Raw genomic sequence first — 15,214 nt, 5'->3', positions numbered from 1 at the left:
AAAAGCTTCTCCCCAACCAACTCCTCTAATGCATGTACTTAACTTCACTTAATTTGTGTTAATTCCCAGCACTAAGCAGGGCTAATGACTGTGCAAGTGAGTGCACTGTCATTACTGTGTTCTGCCTGACATCAAATGGCAGCTGATGGACTCACACAAAAAAAAGAAACTAATGCACAGATTTGGGGGCTCAGTCTAAGTACTCTAATGCATTAGGTATTGCAAAGGATGATTGCAGATGATTTTAGATTTGTGCATAGGATGTGCAGTATGGATATGTTAGAAGTATAACTGTTTTTTGATGCAAATGCATTTACTGTGTGCGTTGTAAGCGTATAGTGCACATACAACTTCATACAGTATGTCTCCCTTTGCATATCTACCAGTATTTTTAACATTAAAATGACATTAGCATAAAGATTGTGAATAATTCATCAGTTCTGAGTGAACCCAGATGCACTGCTCTCTCTGTCTACCCCCCCCCCCCTCCCCCCGCTCCTCCATGTGAGCAGACCACATGGTTCGTAGCTGGTTTAATGGGATGGAATGTGACAGGTTATGTTTTCATCTGCCTGATATGGAGCCCGGCTCAAGCGGGAGGGAGCAAGAGACAGATGGAGAGAGGGATGGAGAGTTGGTCTCCACAGTTGTATTTTGGATTCTTAATTTGACATGTTTGTGCTTGTTGTGAATCAGTTATAGATGATACCCCTCCCCATCCCAACAACACACACAAACACACACACACACGCTCTGTATGGGGCCATTACTGCTGGTCCACTAACTCCCTACATTTGCTGTGTCTGTGCATTCAGAGCACCATTAGTCCAAGACTCTGTGAATAATTGCTGAATGGACCATGTTTTCACCGCTATCTACTCAGGTTCCAGTGTTGGGGGTTGATGTAGGGGGTGAAGTGAGAGGCATGAGGACACTGATTGATGTTTGAATGCCGAAAACCACGCTGCATCTTGTGCAATGTTTATCGAAGCATTATGCACAGTATGTCAAATGCATGAACACCATTAAACTCCACGTGCATTACACATTTACCAGTTTGTCTTGACTTTGGGACTGCTTCCATAGAGCTCACAGTTACAACAACTTAATTTGGAGTTCGTGTTGTAAATAATTAAGTCTCTCCTCATTTACCTGCTGATGGCAACCAACGGCAGGTCATCATCAATAAATATGTCTTCCATTCAGAAACAGTCTTGCCATTTTGAAAACTGTTATTGAGTTGTCATTGTTGCTTGTCCTTTTCCTGTCAACGGTTTCCTGTGAGGTTCCCTAGATTAAAGAGCGAGTGAGAGTAAAAATACAGACAAATGAATGGAGTGAGAGTGACAATTAGAATGAAACGGGAAAAAGCTTTTATTTTGTGCAGACATCTTAGTGAGCGCACGCCTCACAGAAGCAATAAATCTTAACTGCTATTCATTTCTGGACCTGCCAGTGATTTATCTCATTATTGAACTTGTGTGTCATTTATCACATTATTTCAATCACACAAAGTGTGTTGCTTGGTTAAAATAGCAGAAAATACAATAACAAAACAAGAGACAAATACCCGGCGAGTAAATTTGATGGGAATCAATTTGCAGAGGCCTGTTAGGTTGTCCGCTTTTTGTAGATAGGCATTTGTTTCTCTGTTAATGACTCTGACGTCTTATTTCAAATAGATATTCTTCATCAGATGACTGTAATAAAAGTGGAGCAATGGTTTTAAATAAGTGGTGCTATGGGGGGATTACATGGTGCAGTACATGTTGTTGTGACTGACAGGCTTTTCTGTTGTAATGGTTAAGTGTCCTACATGGAGCTGAAATTACTTTTTCAAGATGAGAAGGAAACACAACTTCCTGCCCACACTTATCTTTCAGCCTCTGTGAAAAATAACAACAACAATTCAATCTCTTTTGCACCAGATTATTATCTTTCTTTGTGTTGATATTGTGGCCTTTCTAGTTGATCACTTCATGATCCTCCTTTTTGTGCTCTGCCTGTCAAAGTAAATCAACATTTTGAGGCATGCACTCGACCACAATTACTTTCATCATGCTGAAATAATAAAATACTTGTAAGATTTGCTCTTTTTGAACATCATAACAACAACATAGATTGTAATACAAATATTCCTAATCCTAAATTAGTTCGGGTTGAATAGATACTGACAAGTGCCAAAAATGATTTAGGAAAAGAGTAAACAAACCACATGCCATTTGTTATTTGATGTCATGATAATTGCTTTTTATTGTTTAGTGGAAAGTAAGTTGGGGTTGTAACATCATTTGTTGTTTATTGAGGAGGGGTAGCTGCATTTTTCAGTAGACTCTACCAATGTGGTTTTCATAGTTAGGTCGTTTAATATGATTCCCACTCACACAAATAACTGATCAGTCACAGTGATGTGGCACTGACAACACTGCTTTATCTTATATCCCAACATATAAACAGATAGTTGTACAGTTCAATCGTTGTGTATTTCAATGTTATTTCCTTTTTTATGAAACCTTATTCAGTGGTAACAAACTCAAATGATGTTTTTTGGGGCGTTTGTTTCCTGTGCCTGCTCAGTTGTTGCCTAGTGAGTGTTTCTGTAACGCAGCAGTGAGCCTCAATTCAAAGGACACAACAAACACACGGGTCTGTGATGTTTCCTTTGTATCATTAATGACGTGTGTGTGCGTGGATGTGTTGAGGAGGCGGGGTCGGAACTGTAAGGGGCGGGGTTTACACGGTACAGACCAATCAGACGACTCGCCGTCCTCTCCTCTCTGCTCCTATTGGTTTCGATCCGTCTGTGTATCATGCCGATTTTGCTTTGGCTTTCTAGCGGCTAAGCTAGCAGCTAATGTCAATGCTGGCGAATTCCGTCTTGTTTGCCCGCAGCACTGCGCTCATCATCAAATATCACACAAAGTGCAGCTGCAGTTGAAAACCCCGCTGTTCACGGTAAGTCCACCTCACACCGGTGCCAACGTGCTCGTATTTACCTGTGAGGTATTAGCGAGCTAACGGGCAGTCAAGCGGTTAACACTAGCTGGGCATTGCTAGCTAACAGTAATAGAGCTAGCTACGGCAAAGAGAAAACATCTGTCTCAGAAAACAAATGCGCGTTTTTCTACTTCTAATTACTCGGTTTGATTATGTGGGCTGAGACTCGAGAAGTGTCGTGACCGTGTTGAACAGGTTTGCCCACGTTAGCGCATCAACAAGCTACTGTGTGAGTGTTGTGTTTTCATGGCAACTCATTGGTTGGTGTTGCTGCTGCTGCTGCTGCCTTTCATCTTCCCGTGCTTTTCATTAGCAGGAGGAGTTATGGCGCCTTTGATATTATCGTTGTATTCGTTGGTATTGACAACTGATTCCACATTAAAGTGTCAGGCGTCTTTACCAACATCCATTGTTTTCACACCGGTGGTCGATTAAGAGATAATCACTGCCATTGTGGAGGTTAGGTTCTTCACACATCTACCTTGTCGTGAATAGATGGTTTTTAAAATCATTCTAATTATGGTGCTGCGGCAATAGGCTACATTTTCGCCTTTTAAAGAAAAATATATTCATATTAAAAAAAAGGAAAACAAATAGTTGACTGCATATTGCAGTAGTAGCTACTCCTGATTTGATTCCAGTTTGCATGTTGCACACCAGAGGAGGCACATACTGGTAACTGTCGTATTACAATGACAACATATTGTTTTAGTGCATCTCTTCTCTGTTTGATGATAATAACACCTCTGTTGTTTTACTGCAGGTTTGCTCTATTGCAGACGGCTTTGTTGCGCCTGGGACGATGAATGGAAACGCTCCTTCAACTGTGGGGAGATGACCTTCCGCCCCTTTGGGAATGGTTAGAATGGGGCCAGATGTGCCCCTTCTTAATGAGTACAAGCAGGAGTTCTTCTGGAAGCGCTTCCCCCAGACAGTGTTGGGGGGCCCGCGCTTCAAGTTGGGCTACTGTGCCCCACCATATGTCTACGTTAATCAGGTAGTCTTGTTCTTGACACCATGGCTTTTCGGAGGCATCGGTACTCTGCTCTGCCAGCTGCAGCTGCTCCAGGAGCTCCACGCCGCGGTGCTCTCTGGTATGCTTATGTTCGGGGCTGCAGCGGGTGTCCAGGCCCTGGCGTTGTATGCCGCCGGGAGGAGTGGCACAGTGGAAAGACTTGGTGCACCCAACATCCTGGTTGATGAAGAGGAAGTGGAATTCACCCACTGTGTTAGCCCAGAGACGGTCCGATTCATTGCACCTGGGAAGAGGTTTGGGCTGAATGTAGTGTTGCATACAGCACTCGCTGGGTTGCTCTGTGGCTTTGGAACATGGTATGTGTTCCTTGGCAGACTGACTGGTCTCTACAGCAGCATTGGTGTATCCCTGGTAGTCTTTGTCCTGAGCTGGGTGACACTGTGTATAGCTGAGTATTCCCTCATTGTAAATACCGCCACAGAGACGGCCACTTTCCAGGCACAGGACACTTATGAGATCACCCCTCTCACCCGGCCCCTCTACATTTTTATCTTCATCGCCGTTGACTTGGCTTATAGGTGAGGAAAAGCAACAAAGTTGTCTGATTGACTGAGAAGTCCTCCTATAAATTCTTGTCATAATAAATCTCTATATCTCACTGTGATTTAGATTCTCAGGCTCTGCCCCCGAGCTCCAACTTGCCAGCCAGGTTCTCCATGTGCTGTTCCTCTTTCTACCTCTACTGTGGGCACTGGGTATACTGCCTCCCCTGGATGCCCTTCTCCTCTGGGGCATGGAGCAGGCCCTTGTGTTTGGCTTAGGAGGCTCGCCCATGTCTAGCAACCTCAGGTACATACTAGAACAATACACCTCAAGCTAAATTTGAAGTTTAAACATTTAATAACAGGTAAAAAAACATTAAATATCTTCCGATAAAGGCTTTCGTTACATTCACCATTTTATGTTGTGTCTGTGCAGGGTAAATATTTAGATTCAAGTTTGGTACTTGTCCACATTTAATCGTGAATGACAACAGCTTTACGTAAGACTAGAATTAATTTTAATTCATAAATAGTATTTTAATAGATAACATTTTAGCATGTCTAAAATCCTTTCATAGTGTTCATCTCCACAGTTTCATTTTAAACAAAACAAGTTTTTTATGTGATCATATTCTGCTCTTGTTATTTGAGAAATCCGTCCTGATCAGACTGTAATTGTCCCATTGAAGTTACAAGTGTGACACTGGCTGGCGCATTATCAGGCCTGACTTTGTGTGTGTGTGCCATCCACAGGCTGCTGTTGATGTTTGGTGTATCTGCTGGAGTAGCTGTGTGTAATTACTTCATCCCATCAACACTGGGTGTGGTTCTCTTCTCCATTTCTATGGGATTTTTGCTGAGCTTGGACCTCAGCCAGGTCGCCACCCTCTGCAGAGGACCCGGGGCAGCCTTCGGGGACCGTGGCTTTCACAGAGGGGGGTCGCCATCTCCTCCCCGTTCTTTTGGCTGGAATCTGGGCTGCAGGGAGCTGCTGGTATATTTGAGCCTGCTACTGGTGGCAATGGCAGAGGCAGGGCTGTTACATCACTTCCTCGGTTCAGTTCAGTCCCAGAGCTTGGTCACAGGACCCCAGGCTCCTGTCAGCTACCTACTCCTCATACTCTTCTGCCTCTGCTGGGCTCTCAGAGAGATCCAGGGGGCCTATGTATTCGGAGGGGTGTTCCTCAATCCGCTGTATCCTAAGGGGATGTCCAGTGTACAGACTTTCAAGCAGAGGAGCAGAGGATTATACATTGCTGCAGCAATCAGAAGAGTCCTTCTTTATCTTGGTGAGCTTGTTATAATGAGTATTTTAATGTCTGTTGTTCCAGTCCAATCTTAACATCTTTCTCGTGTGAAAACACCAGTGCTTCACCCAGTATCTGATGTTTGTTTTTCTTCATAGTGTCTCCATTTGCAATGGTTGCTTTCCTGTCTATGGACAAATCTCTGCAGCTGCTCCACAGGGCATCCCTCTGTGTGGGGTTCACACGAGCCTTTAGGGTGGTACGTACACACTCACTCAAACTGTGATTGTTTCCTGTGTGCTTATCACTTGAGTTTTGTGCCTGTCATGCTCAGCATAGTGGTTGCTCTGTGCAGGTTTGGCAGAGCTCAGAAGATGCTCTGCTCCAAATGGTGGTGGTGGTCCTGGTGCAGCTTGCCACTGGAAAGAACATGCTGCCAGGGTGGGACAACCTGGGAACTGGAGTTCAGCTTCTTCTGGTGAGATCAGTATTTATTAGTCTTTTATTACTTCTGCCCTTTAAATTATAACAGATATACACAGGCTTTTATCTGACCTAAACAGTGCTAACACATTTTTACACTAGAACTGAAAGGCAACTGATCTGTTGATAATGCATGGGATATGTAATTGCTGAACTTTAACAATATTTTTCTGCAAACTTTATACCATAAAAAATATACTTAAAATACTTAATTGCACATATCCCAGCAACCCTCAAAGGGTAAGCATTGTAGATAATGGATGGATGATAGTTACACCTATATAATTTAATTTAAACACTCTCACATATTACTGAGGTTATTGCAACATTGAAATGTTTTTCTTATATATTCTTTGTATGATACATTTTTTACACAACGTAAAAGATCTCCAACCTAGTGTTATGCAGCTTAGCCTCATTGTAAGAGCTGTGTGCAGCATGCTTTGTCTCGCTGCTGCTCGCTCTCTCTTTCTCGCTTTCACACAAACAATAACCATCAGCAGCAATGGGAGAAATCCCGCCGCGCCAGTGGCACGATGAAAACCATCCGTAAAGTTTTTACTGTCCTTCACAGGCAAGCTTCAGGATGAACTTGGTAAATACCGCTTTCTCTGTCGGCTTACAGTTCTCAGCAGGGAGACAGACCTTAATGACCAATCGGCTCCGAAAGTTAATCATTTGGAGATAACCCCCCTAAGTAATATTCCCACTATATTTGGCGAAAATCCTTCCATGCGTTATTGATTTATTTTGTACATACATGCAGACAGGGGTGAAGACAATGCCCGGCTCTTATCATTAAAAAAATAGCTGTCCAAAAAATAGCATAAAAAAACTAAATGAAGCACACAAATTAATTAAACATACTGAGAATACCTGATGGTGGTTCAGTAGATCAGTGCTCAGCTCATTTGTCTCTGTGTTTCTGATCCAGGTGGGCCTTGTGATTGACAGACTGAACCAGTTCCTGGCCAAGTTAAAGTTCACCCTGACTGTCTTGGTGACATCTTGGACAGAGACGAAGCAGCGCCGTCAGTCGGCTGGAACTCTCTTGGCCCTGAACACCTCTCTGTGCCCTCTGCTGCTGGCAGTGGTGGCCCTCTCTGCCCTGCTCTCTGCCCCTCTGCTGCCCCTCTTCACTCTGCCCATCTTCCTGGTAGGGTTCCCCAGGCCTCAGCGCAGTTGGCCAGGACCTGTGGGCACCGCCTGTCCCTGCACGGACTCCATCTTCTACCAGCAGATGAGCGGGAGTCTGGCCTCAGCTCTGAGGACGGCCTTTGCAAGAGGGTCACTTGGTTAGTTGTGCATGGTTGATATCTCTTGTCTTTCTTTTTTAATCTTTAGCGAACGTTATAAGTAAAGAGTGTTAACTATTTTGTCATTTATCTGAAAATTAAATATTTTATTATGTATTCATTGAGAGCAAACAGGTATATTTTAATTCCATTTTTATTTATTTTTAATAGATCAGTTTAATAACAACTAAATAACATAAATCCTTTAATTTATGATCAAAATATTTGGAATTTGTCTTTTTTTAATTCACTATCTTTCTAATTGGATTGATCAAAAGTTTAAATCTATTTTTAAAATTAGATATGATATTACTCGGTGTGGTTTGAATATTTCAAATTTCTAATACACAGCAGTTTGATTTATAGTTGTTTTTTAGTTTTTTTAGTTTTTTTACTTCATGTGTTTTGACTTTTAATGCAGTGACTGACCTCTCCCAAGGGTCAAGTCTGGCCAGCTTGCAGATCAAAGAGCATTGAAGCGTCACCTCATATGGTTTAATAGTAAGAGGAATGTTGTTGCGAGGCAGTAATGCGAGCTTGCATGATCCAGTTGAGCTCCTGTGAAGTGACCCAAAAAAAAACTCTGATCTGTATTCATTACATCCAAATGTTTCCACACCATTAACTGCATAATACTCTTAGGCCAAACGGAGCTGCTGCTAGGATTTTGTTCTGTGCTCGATCAGGAGGGGGCAGGAGAAAAAATTGTGCAAGTAGAGAATCATTATTTATGGACTGATGATTCCAAACTGAATAAAACCGCTGAGGTGATGTCATCACTCTTTCTGATGTTCTTTTTTTTCTTTTTTTCTGTGTGCTTGGGGTGATATAGCTACGATGTATAATTCACAATAAGCGCTTGTTAAGTTGATACTGGCAGTCTAACGATGGCTGTTTGTAGTGTTCTCTTACTTTACTCACACTGGGGGCTGGGGAGCAATGACCAGGAAAGGAGTCTGCCCAGCATGTCACTTCTTGTCATGAGGTAGCGGCTGGGTCTATTCTGAGATGTCGTTATGGGACATGACATTATCCTTGAGCCAAGCAGGCACCACTCAACTTAAAAAACAAATGCCTCTATCACCTTGCCCCTGCTGTTCATCTGTGTTGAAATCAACATCTGCCCACTGTCTTCTGCCTCCAAAAATGAAAATCTTGCATTGTATAAGAGGAGTGAAGTTTTAGACTAATAGAAAGATTAGACCAGGAAGAGATTTAATACTTAGATCTCTGTGCAGTCAGCCAGTTAAAATAGTATCATGACCTTCCTGTACTACTGCGATGGTACACGTCTCCTTGCAGCTCATCCGTCAGCCATGTTATCCACACAGTCAGCAGAGGGACGCACAGCTGATGAAAAATGAAAGGGGGTGTGCACCAAGACTCCCTGTCTGTTGCATGATGTATATGCCGTTGCATTCCCTTCTTCATTGCCCTCAATTTACAAATCACATCTCGAGCATGTTAGATACATGGATGACTGATCATGCTCTCCCCCTTTGGTAGGTCCTTTAGCCCCAGGCTCTCATTTTCTTGGCCGCTTTCAGGACCGTATGGTTTGGATAATGATCCTGGAGAGAGGATATGGCTACTGTACAGTCAACATTAAGGTACCCAATCTCTCTGATTGTCTATTAAGAATCTTCAGCCATTTACATCAAGATGAGATAATGCAGTGTTTGTTTTGTTTTGTTGTTTTTACAGGGGCTGGAGTTGCAGGAAACATCCTGCCACACAGTGGAGGCTCGGAGGGTGGACGAGGTGTTCGAAGCTGCTTTTGAGCGACCTGAGCGGCTCGGCTTCACTCAGGGCTTCAACCTGCACTGGGGGAACGCCCTCACCCCATGTGCTGCACTCGCCGTTCGAGTCTACTCCGATGCCCGAAATGTGCTGTCTGGCATCATTGACTGTCACGACAACTTGAGGAAACTTCAGGACGACTTTCTCAAAGTGCTGGTCTGGTTGCTCCTTCGATACTGCGTTCAGAGGCACAAAGGATTCCTGTGGAGCAGCGAAGACGTGCCAGGGGTTGGAGGCAGGAAGTCCCAGTCTTCCCAGCTGGCCCACACTACCTGCAACCAACCACCTGAGGCTGTCATGGTGGAATCCAATGTGTCTTCTCTCAGGTTTAGACAAGACAGCTCCAGCTTGACCTCCTTTGGTGATTGGTCAGATGAGGATGACTTATTTGGACCTCAACCAGCCAGGCGGACGGTGGCATTAGTGACTGCCGAAGCCCAGCCTGGACACACCGCGCTGCAGACCGGGGCCTCTCTGCCCGGTTCTGTGGAGATGGGCAGTCTCTTTGAAAACATGGCTCTCTCTGCCTTGCAGCCTCTGCAGCCTCTGGGACTGGGCATCGGGATGCCGGCAGTAGATAGAGGCCGAAACCCAGAGGCCTTCAGAGACAGTCCAAGCTCTGTCCCTCATCTGAACTTCAGCTGTCCTCAATCAGAGGTTTTCAACCTACCGTTAGGGTGGAGGACTGCACCGCTGCTGCCATCCCGCCTGCTGCAGCTCAGGACTTTGTTTCCCGAGGACTGGTTTCGGTTCACGTTAGGGCGCTTTGGGCCTACTGTGCAGGGCGAGACCTCAGAGGACATGACCAAAGCCTTGAAGGAGGATGAAGCTTTGAAGGAACTGCATGCTCAGGTTGCACTTTCATGTCTCATCTCCCTGGGCGCTGAGTCGGCCTTTACCAGTCCCAGTTACGTCTACAGGCTTTATTGTGGAGATGTGCCATGGACAGAGGGACTAGAATGGCTTGCCTCCAGTAAAGAACTTTATCAGCTCTCTCTTCAGGCTTTCAGGTAAAATGTATATGTGGTTTATGTTTCTGAAGTTCTGACCACTCAAGCTTATTTATAGCAGCAAATTATGGTGGAACGAGCTTGACATCAGGACAGCAGAATCCCTTCAATGCTTTCGTCGCAGACTGAAAACTCACCTGTTCAGACTTTAGCTTGCTCTCTGAATAAATTTGATTAAACACAAACACAAAAAAGCACCTAATTACAAATAAGCACTTGATGTGTTTTTTGCCTATTTGATGAATGTTTATGTACTACACTTTTTGAGTAATATCCTCATGGTTGAATGCACTAACTGTAAGTCACTTTGAACAAAAGCGTCTGCTGAATTCTACCTTCTATGGTTTTGTTTGCCTTCAGGTTCAGTTTCAAGCTGCTGTTTGATCAAGCAAGCCTGGGGCCTATGGAGTCCCTTGACGAGTTGTTCAGCACCTTGGAGGAATACGAAAGGGATTGGTACATTGGCCTGGTGACAGAAAAAGGCTGGCACGACAGTGTGCTTCAGGAGAAACCCTTCCTATTCTCTCTAGGACATGACCTAGCTATGGTGATTACACAGACAAGTCCTTGTTGAAATTTGGTCTAAGCTGCAAAATATACATAACATACAATTTATAGTCTGTTGTTACCTACAGACTATTCTTATTCAGTTCAGCAATTTAGGGCCTATCTTGGTGAAATGTATGTTTTTACATTTGTTTGACTGACTATCCATGTGCACAGGGTACCTACACAGGGCGAGTCCTGTCCCTGCAGGAGCAGCTGGTGCAGGTGGGCCGTCTGAATGGAGAGGGGGTACGAGGCCAGTGGGCCAACCTCTCATGGGAGCTCCTGTATGCTACCAACGATGACGAGGAGCGTTATAGCATCCAGGCTCACCCCTTCATGCTGAGAAACTTAACTGTTCAGGCAGCCGATCCCCCTTTGGGATATCCCATTTACTCCTCCGCTCCCCTTCACTTCCCCTGCCTCTGAACATAAGGACATGAAGAGGTGAATTTCAGTTTGTAATCCCACAGCTAAGCCTCTATTTACAAAGTAAATCATTGCAAAATCAAGAGAAAACTTCAATAAGTTTTGAAGTTTTACTTCGTCGTCTTTTGAACTCACATGAATTCATTCAATTTTTAGGTGCTTCACTTCCTGCACCAAGCAGTGGCGTCACTACTGTTCTCTTCTAAAGGTTGCAAAATGTTGTTACCAGATATTAACTGACAATGTGGACTTCTTCGCAGCTAGCAGCACATTCAATAAGAAAAATCCCCTTTTGAACATTGATATCTTGAAAGGGTTGACCATCGATAGGTTTCCACCAAAGCACAGGAATTGTGTGGTTTGTTTGTTAATAATTGTTCTTAAAAAGAAGATAACAAATTGGCCTACCCCCTCCTCTACGGGATACTTGCTGAATACCTCTGGTTTTATGGTACTTTTTAGATTTCAAAATTTTCAAAAATCTCCACGTCCACATGAAAAAAGGGACAAGAATTTTAAAGTTTTGTTAAAAGATATCAAGGATGTGCCTTGGGTATGTCTCGCTGTTTGTGTAAGGTGTTTAGTGCTATTGTTTTGTTTACAATTCACTTGTTTACAATTTGGAACGAAGAGTTCAAGGAATTTCTCCATAGTCTCTTGTACATATTGTGGATTTTTATATGTGTAACTGTATATACTTATAATAAAAAAGCCTGGCAGGGGCAGTTTTGTTATGTTTCTATAAAAAATCCTGCCAGGGTACAAAACTGCTTCAAACAGGAATTTTATTAGCCATTCAACAGCTTAACACAAGTATTTCATCATTCTTACATATAGTGGTAAGCCCTTAGGTTATAAATAAATTCATATAGACTCTCTACCACATGTTCACACTTGATTTAAGGATGTAGATATAGGACTTACTTTACATTTCAGAAGAGAGCATGTAAAACACAGCTGACTATCTAGGTCAAACATAAGGAATGCAATGTATTTAGTTCCCCTTCAGGAAGAGACTCTCAGTGGGTCTTGGCCTTAGTGAAGTATGCAGAGTCGGCATCCTGCAAACAAAGAAGGCAACTGTTAGCACTGGTGTTTGACTACTGTGGGTGACATCAAAACGTTCTCTTTATTTTTACTTGAACATGAAAAATAGCCTCTGAACGCACTGAATGATCACAGTGAGACGTGTAAATCAGGTGAAATTATTTTTTTTTGTTCCAAAAGGATTCTTCACAGATCCTACTGAAGCACAGGCACGTGACGCTCTCATGTCGCCGGGCCAGTTGGAAAATGACCTCTCTGCCTGGCCCTCAGCTGTCGCTGTCCAGCAGAGGCCACCAGACACACTGGTCAGTCATTCACTCAACACCATGGGGAAGTAGTCATGTTCACTGTCATACCCTGGCCACCGTCTTCTTATTCGACTCAAGCAAGGTCAGCAACAGCTGAGGCCCCCCAGCTGTTCAGAGACAGCTCTGCTTTGTGTCTCGCCACATTCTGCTCCATTCAAGTGCTCTCAGTCCATCCAAACAGTGCCAAAGGAGGAAGGTCAGCCACAACGGGTGCAACGGCAAGGCCGAGCATTCGGAAACACCAAACAGATCCGGTCACATGTGAGTGCTTTGGGTAAAGTGAGCCTTTTTAGTGCACATGCATCCTCAATATGGAAAATTATTTTTCAGGGGATTTGTTTTGGCTGATCAAATCTCTTCCAAGTACTTAGTGAGTTTGTGGCTTCACCTCTCCTGTGTTGTAGCTGTTAAGGTGGGACAGACTTAGAAATTCTTTTAGTATATGGAGTTAAGTGACCTCAGCAGACTCTCAGCGTCGGTCCACTCCAGTTTTCACTATTCCATAAGGAATTGTTTCACAATTTGGAAAATATTTGCTTTCCAAAAATATAAAAATAGGTGATATTTATTTTTTCTCAACCCGTAACCAGGAAAGCCAACTTGATCATGAGATTGATATGCACCATATTAACTTTGAACATGTACATTTCTTATAAGGACACTGGATAATAATTTACATATTTTATGCCTACCAGACCAGCTTTGAAGTTCTGCACCCTTTTCCTGCTCATCAAGTTCGTTAGGAGCCAGGCAAATGTGGGAGCGTACTGCCAGGCGTAGTAGAACAGGAGGAAGGGCTGTTGTGCGATCCACATTTCCTTGACACTGTTGGAAATTCCCACCAGCATTAAATGCACACAGCGACTTGTTGGCATCTTGTGTTCCTGGTTACCAGCTGTGGCCAAAGGCTTGGGTAATGTGAGGAAAAAACGGTTATTGAAACCAAACTCCTGAGGTCGCTACAGTCACATCACACACAAATACATAAACTACTGGATTTTTCTGTAAACAAATCAAAAGCGGTACCTTGTTTAGCTCCTCTGTGAACGCGTTGTGGACAATCTGTGACTGCACAGGCCCCGGACACACTGTGCTGATGAGTATGTTTGGAGAGTCAGTCAGTTCATTTCGAAGGGAATTAAAGAAACCCTGTGGACAGTAGAGTGACTATCAACATAGTGGACCTTTGTCCATACAGGTCATCACTAGTGAAGGTTTTTATTTCATGTACTGAAGTAGAGTGAAATCCAAAAAGGCTGCCACTGCTGTTTGTGGTCCCTTCACCTGAAGAGCGTGTTTGCTGGCAGAGTATCCTGTCGACAGGGGCACCCCAGCAAGGCCAGCCAGGCTGCTGACGGTCACGATGCTCCCACTTCCTCGACGCGTCATGTGAGGCAGCACCTTCTTGGTGATGGAGACCGTGCCCAGGAAGTTTAGCTCCATCAAGGCCTGGTACACGTCAACACTAGTCTCCAGGCACAACGAGCGTTGGCTTCGGCCGCCATTGTTAATAAGTATGTCAATCTGAAAAGGCACAGAGGAAGTGGACGGAACCAGGGACAAGGAAAGCGGTATGCTTTGAAGTGGGATTTCTTTTATCTTACAATGAATGGACAGAATACTTTGGCTTGACCATAGTTACATCTGTCCATGATTAAAAGAGACCAACAATAAGAAGGGGGCATTTTATGGATTTAATATTATTTCTGTTATTTAACTGAAAACCAACTTTAACATTGTGATTGAACCTTTTATTCAAGTACAAATGTTCTTGTTGAAAATGAAACTAATCATTACAATTGCTTGTATTACAAAACTGAAGTGACCTTACATGTCCAAAGTATTGGATTGCAGTTTTTGCTTTTTCCTCATGCGATGTCCTCTCCAACAAATCAAGTGGAAGAACAAGAATATCTTCATCCTGGAGGTTGGAGCAATCTTGAGGAATAAATTATGAAATAAATATAGCTGGTCACAAATAATTAAAACTGAATCAAAATGAAAAAAATAGGCGTGGTTACAAATTTTTTTTTAGTGTTGGTCTGGGAACAAAAACTAACTTAGATAAAGTAAAAATTATACCTGCAGCATACTACAGTTTGTCTTTCAGCCATTAGTATTAGTAATAATACTTCTCTCACCTAAACAGCGATGTTTCACCCGGTTTAGCTCATCCTCACGTCGAGCAGACAGGATGAGACGTGATCCACACCTGGCCAACTGGTGGGCCAGTTCCTCTCCAATACCACTGGAAGCTCCGGTGACCCACACCACCAGGCTTTTCAGCTTGGTCTCTGGTTAACACAAGTCACAGCTGTCAGCATTTCATATGGACACAATCAATTTTTTTTTATAGACACACCAATTACGCTTGGCTCACTGTCACTATGTCGTGGCTTGTTGGAATTTAACTCAAGCACTAATACAAAATACAAATTTGGGGTATTTTTATGTAAGTTTTACTTCAAATCCCACTGCATTTAAGTATTTCAATTTTTTTTATTTCTATTGCTGCTCATCTTGACTATGAAAGA

The 15,214-nt window shown here is 43.3% G+C and overlaps 3 protein-coding genes across 10 annotated transcripts in view; 2 read left to right on the top strand and 1 right to left on the bottom strand.

Moving 5' to 3' along the window:
• The first annotated feature begins 1,355 nt into the window (after positions 1–1,355).
• On the top strand, positions 1,356–12,699 carry pcnx4 (pecanex 4). 5 transcript variants are annotated; one of them, XM_035610689.2, is made up of 12 exons: positions 1,356–2,955; positions 3,761–4,551; positions 4,643–4,822; positions 5,269–5,804; positions 5,921–6,021; positions 6,118–6,240; positions 7,180–7,540; positions 9,047–9,150; positions 9,245–10,350; positions 10,711–10,897; positions 11,074–11,343; positions 12,553–12,699. In XM_035610689.2, the coding sequence occupies exons 2-11, from the start codon at positions 3,854–3,856 to the stop codon at positions 11,323–11,325; spliced, it is 3,648 nt and encodes a 1,215-aa protein (XP_035466582.2). In that variant the 5' UTR covers positions 1,356–2,955; positions 3,761–3,853; the 3' UTR covers positions 11,326–11,343; positions 12,553–12,699. The 5 variants fall into 5 exon arrangements, with proteins under 5 accessions (XP_035466582.2, XP_035466583.2, XP_035466581.2 ...); XM_035610690.2 differs by lacking the exon at positions 12,553–12,699 and adding an exon at positions 11,482–12,102; XM_035610688.2 differs by lacking the exon at positions 12,553–12,699 and having other exon boundaries at positions 11,074–12,102.
• Positions 12,094–15,214, bottom strand: part of dhrs7 (dehydrogenase/reductase (SDR family) member 7) — a 4,054-nt gene continuing 933 nt past the window's right edge. Inside the window, exons 2-8 of one of the 4 annotated variants that reach the window (XR_004785366.2) lie at positions 14,822–14,974; positions 14,512–14,618; positions 13,965–14,204; positions 13,707–13,829; positions 13,373–13,505; positions 12,729–12,904; positions 12,094–12,386 (exon numbers count right to left, since the gene is read on the bottom strand). Coding sequence is in view for 3 of the 4 variants with exons in the window: in XM_035610699.2 (XP_035466592.1) it covers positions 12,345–12,386; positions 13,373–13,588; positions 13,707–13,829; positions 13,965–14,204; positions 14,512–14,618; positions 14,822–14,974 (881 nt within the window). In the remaining variant the exon portion in view is untranslated. Of the gene's footprint in view, positions 12,387–12,728; positions 12,905–13,372; positions 13,589–13,706; positions 13,830–13,964; positions 14,205–14,511; positions 14,619–14,821; positions 14,975–15,214 lie in introns of those variants that run through there. The other 3 variants (XM_035610701.2, XM_035610699.2, XM_035610700.2) reach the window with 3 other exon arrangements.
• ppm1aa (protein phosphatase, Mg2+/Mn2+ dependent, 1Aa) overlaps positions 12,921–15,214 on the top strand; it is a 22,913-nt gene continuing 20,619 nt past the window's right edge. The window contains exon 1 of the mRNA XM_035610696.2: positions 12,921–12,941. The gene's annotated coding sequence lies outside the window, so the exon portion shown is untranslated. The remainder of the gene's footprint in view (positions 12,942–15,214) is intronic.

Source organism: Scophthalmus maximus, chromosome 15, assembly GCF_022379125.1.
Source record: "Scophthalmus maximus strain ysfricsl-2021 chromosome 15, ASM2237912v1, whole genome shotgun sequence".
NCBI lineage: Eukaryota > Metazoa > Chordata > Actinopteri > Pleuronectiformes > Scophthalmidae > Scophthalmus > Scophthalmus maximus.
Note: the sequence above shows the minus strand (reverse complement) of the source record. Positions and strands in the feature narration are given on the sequence as shown.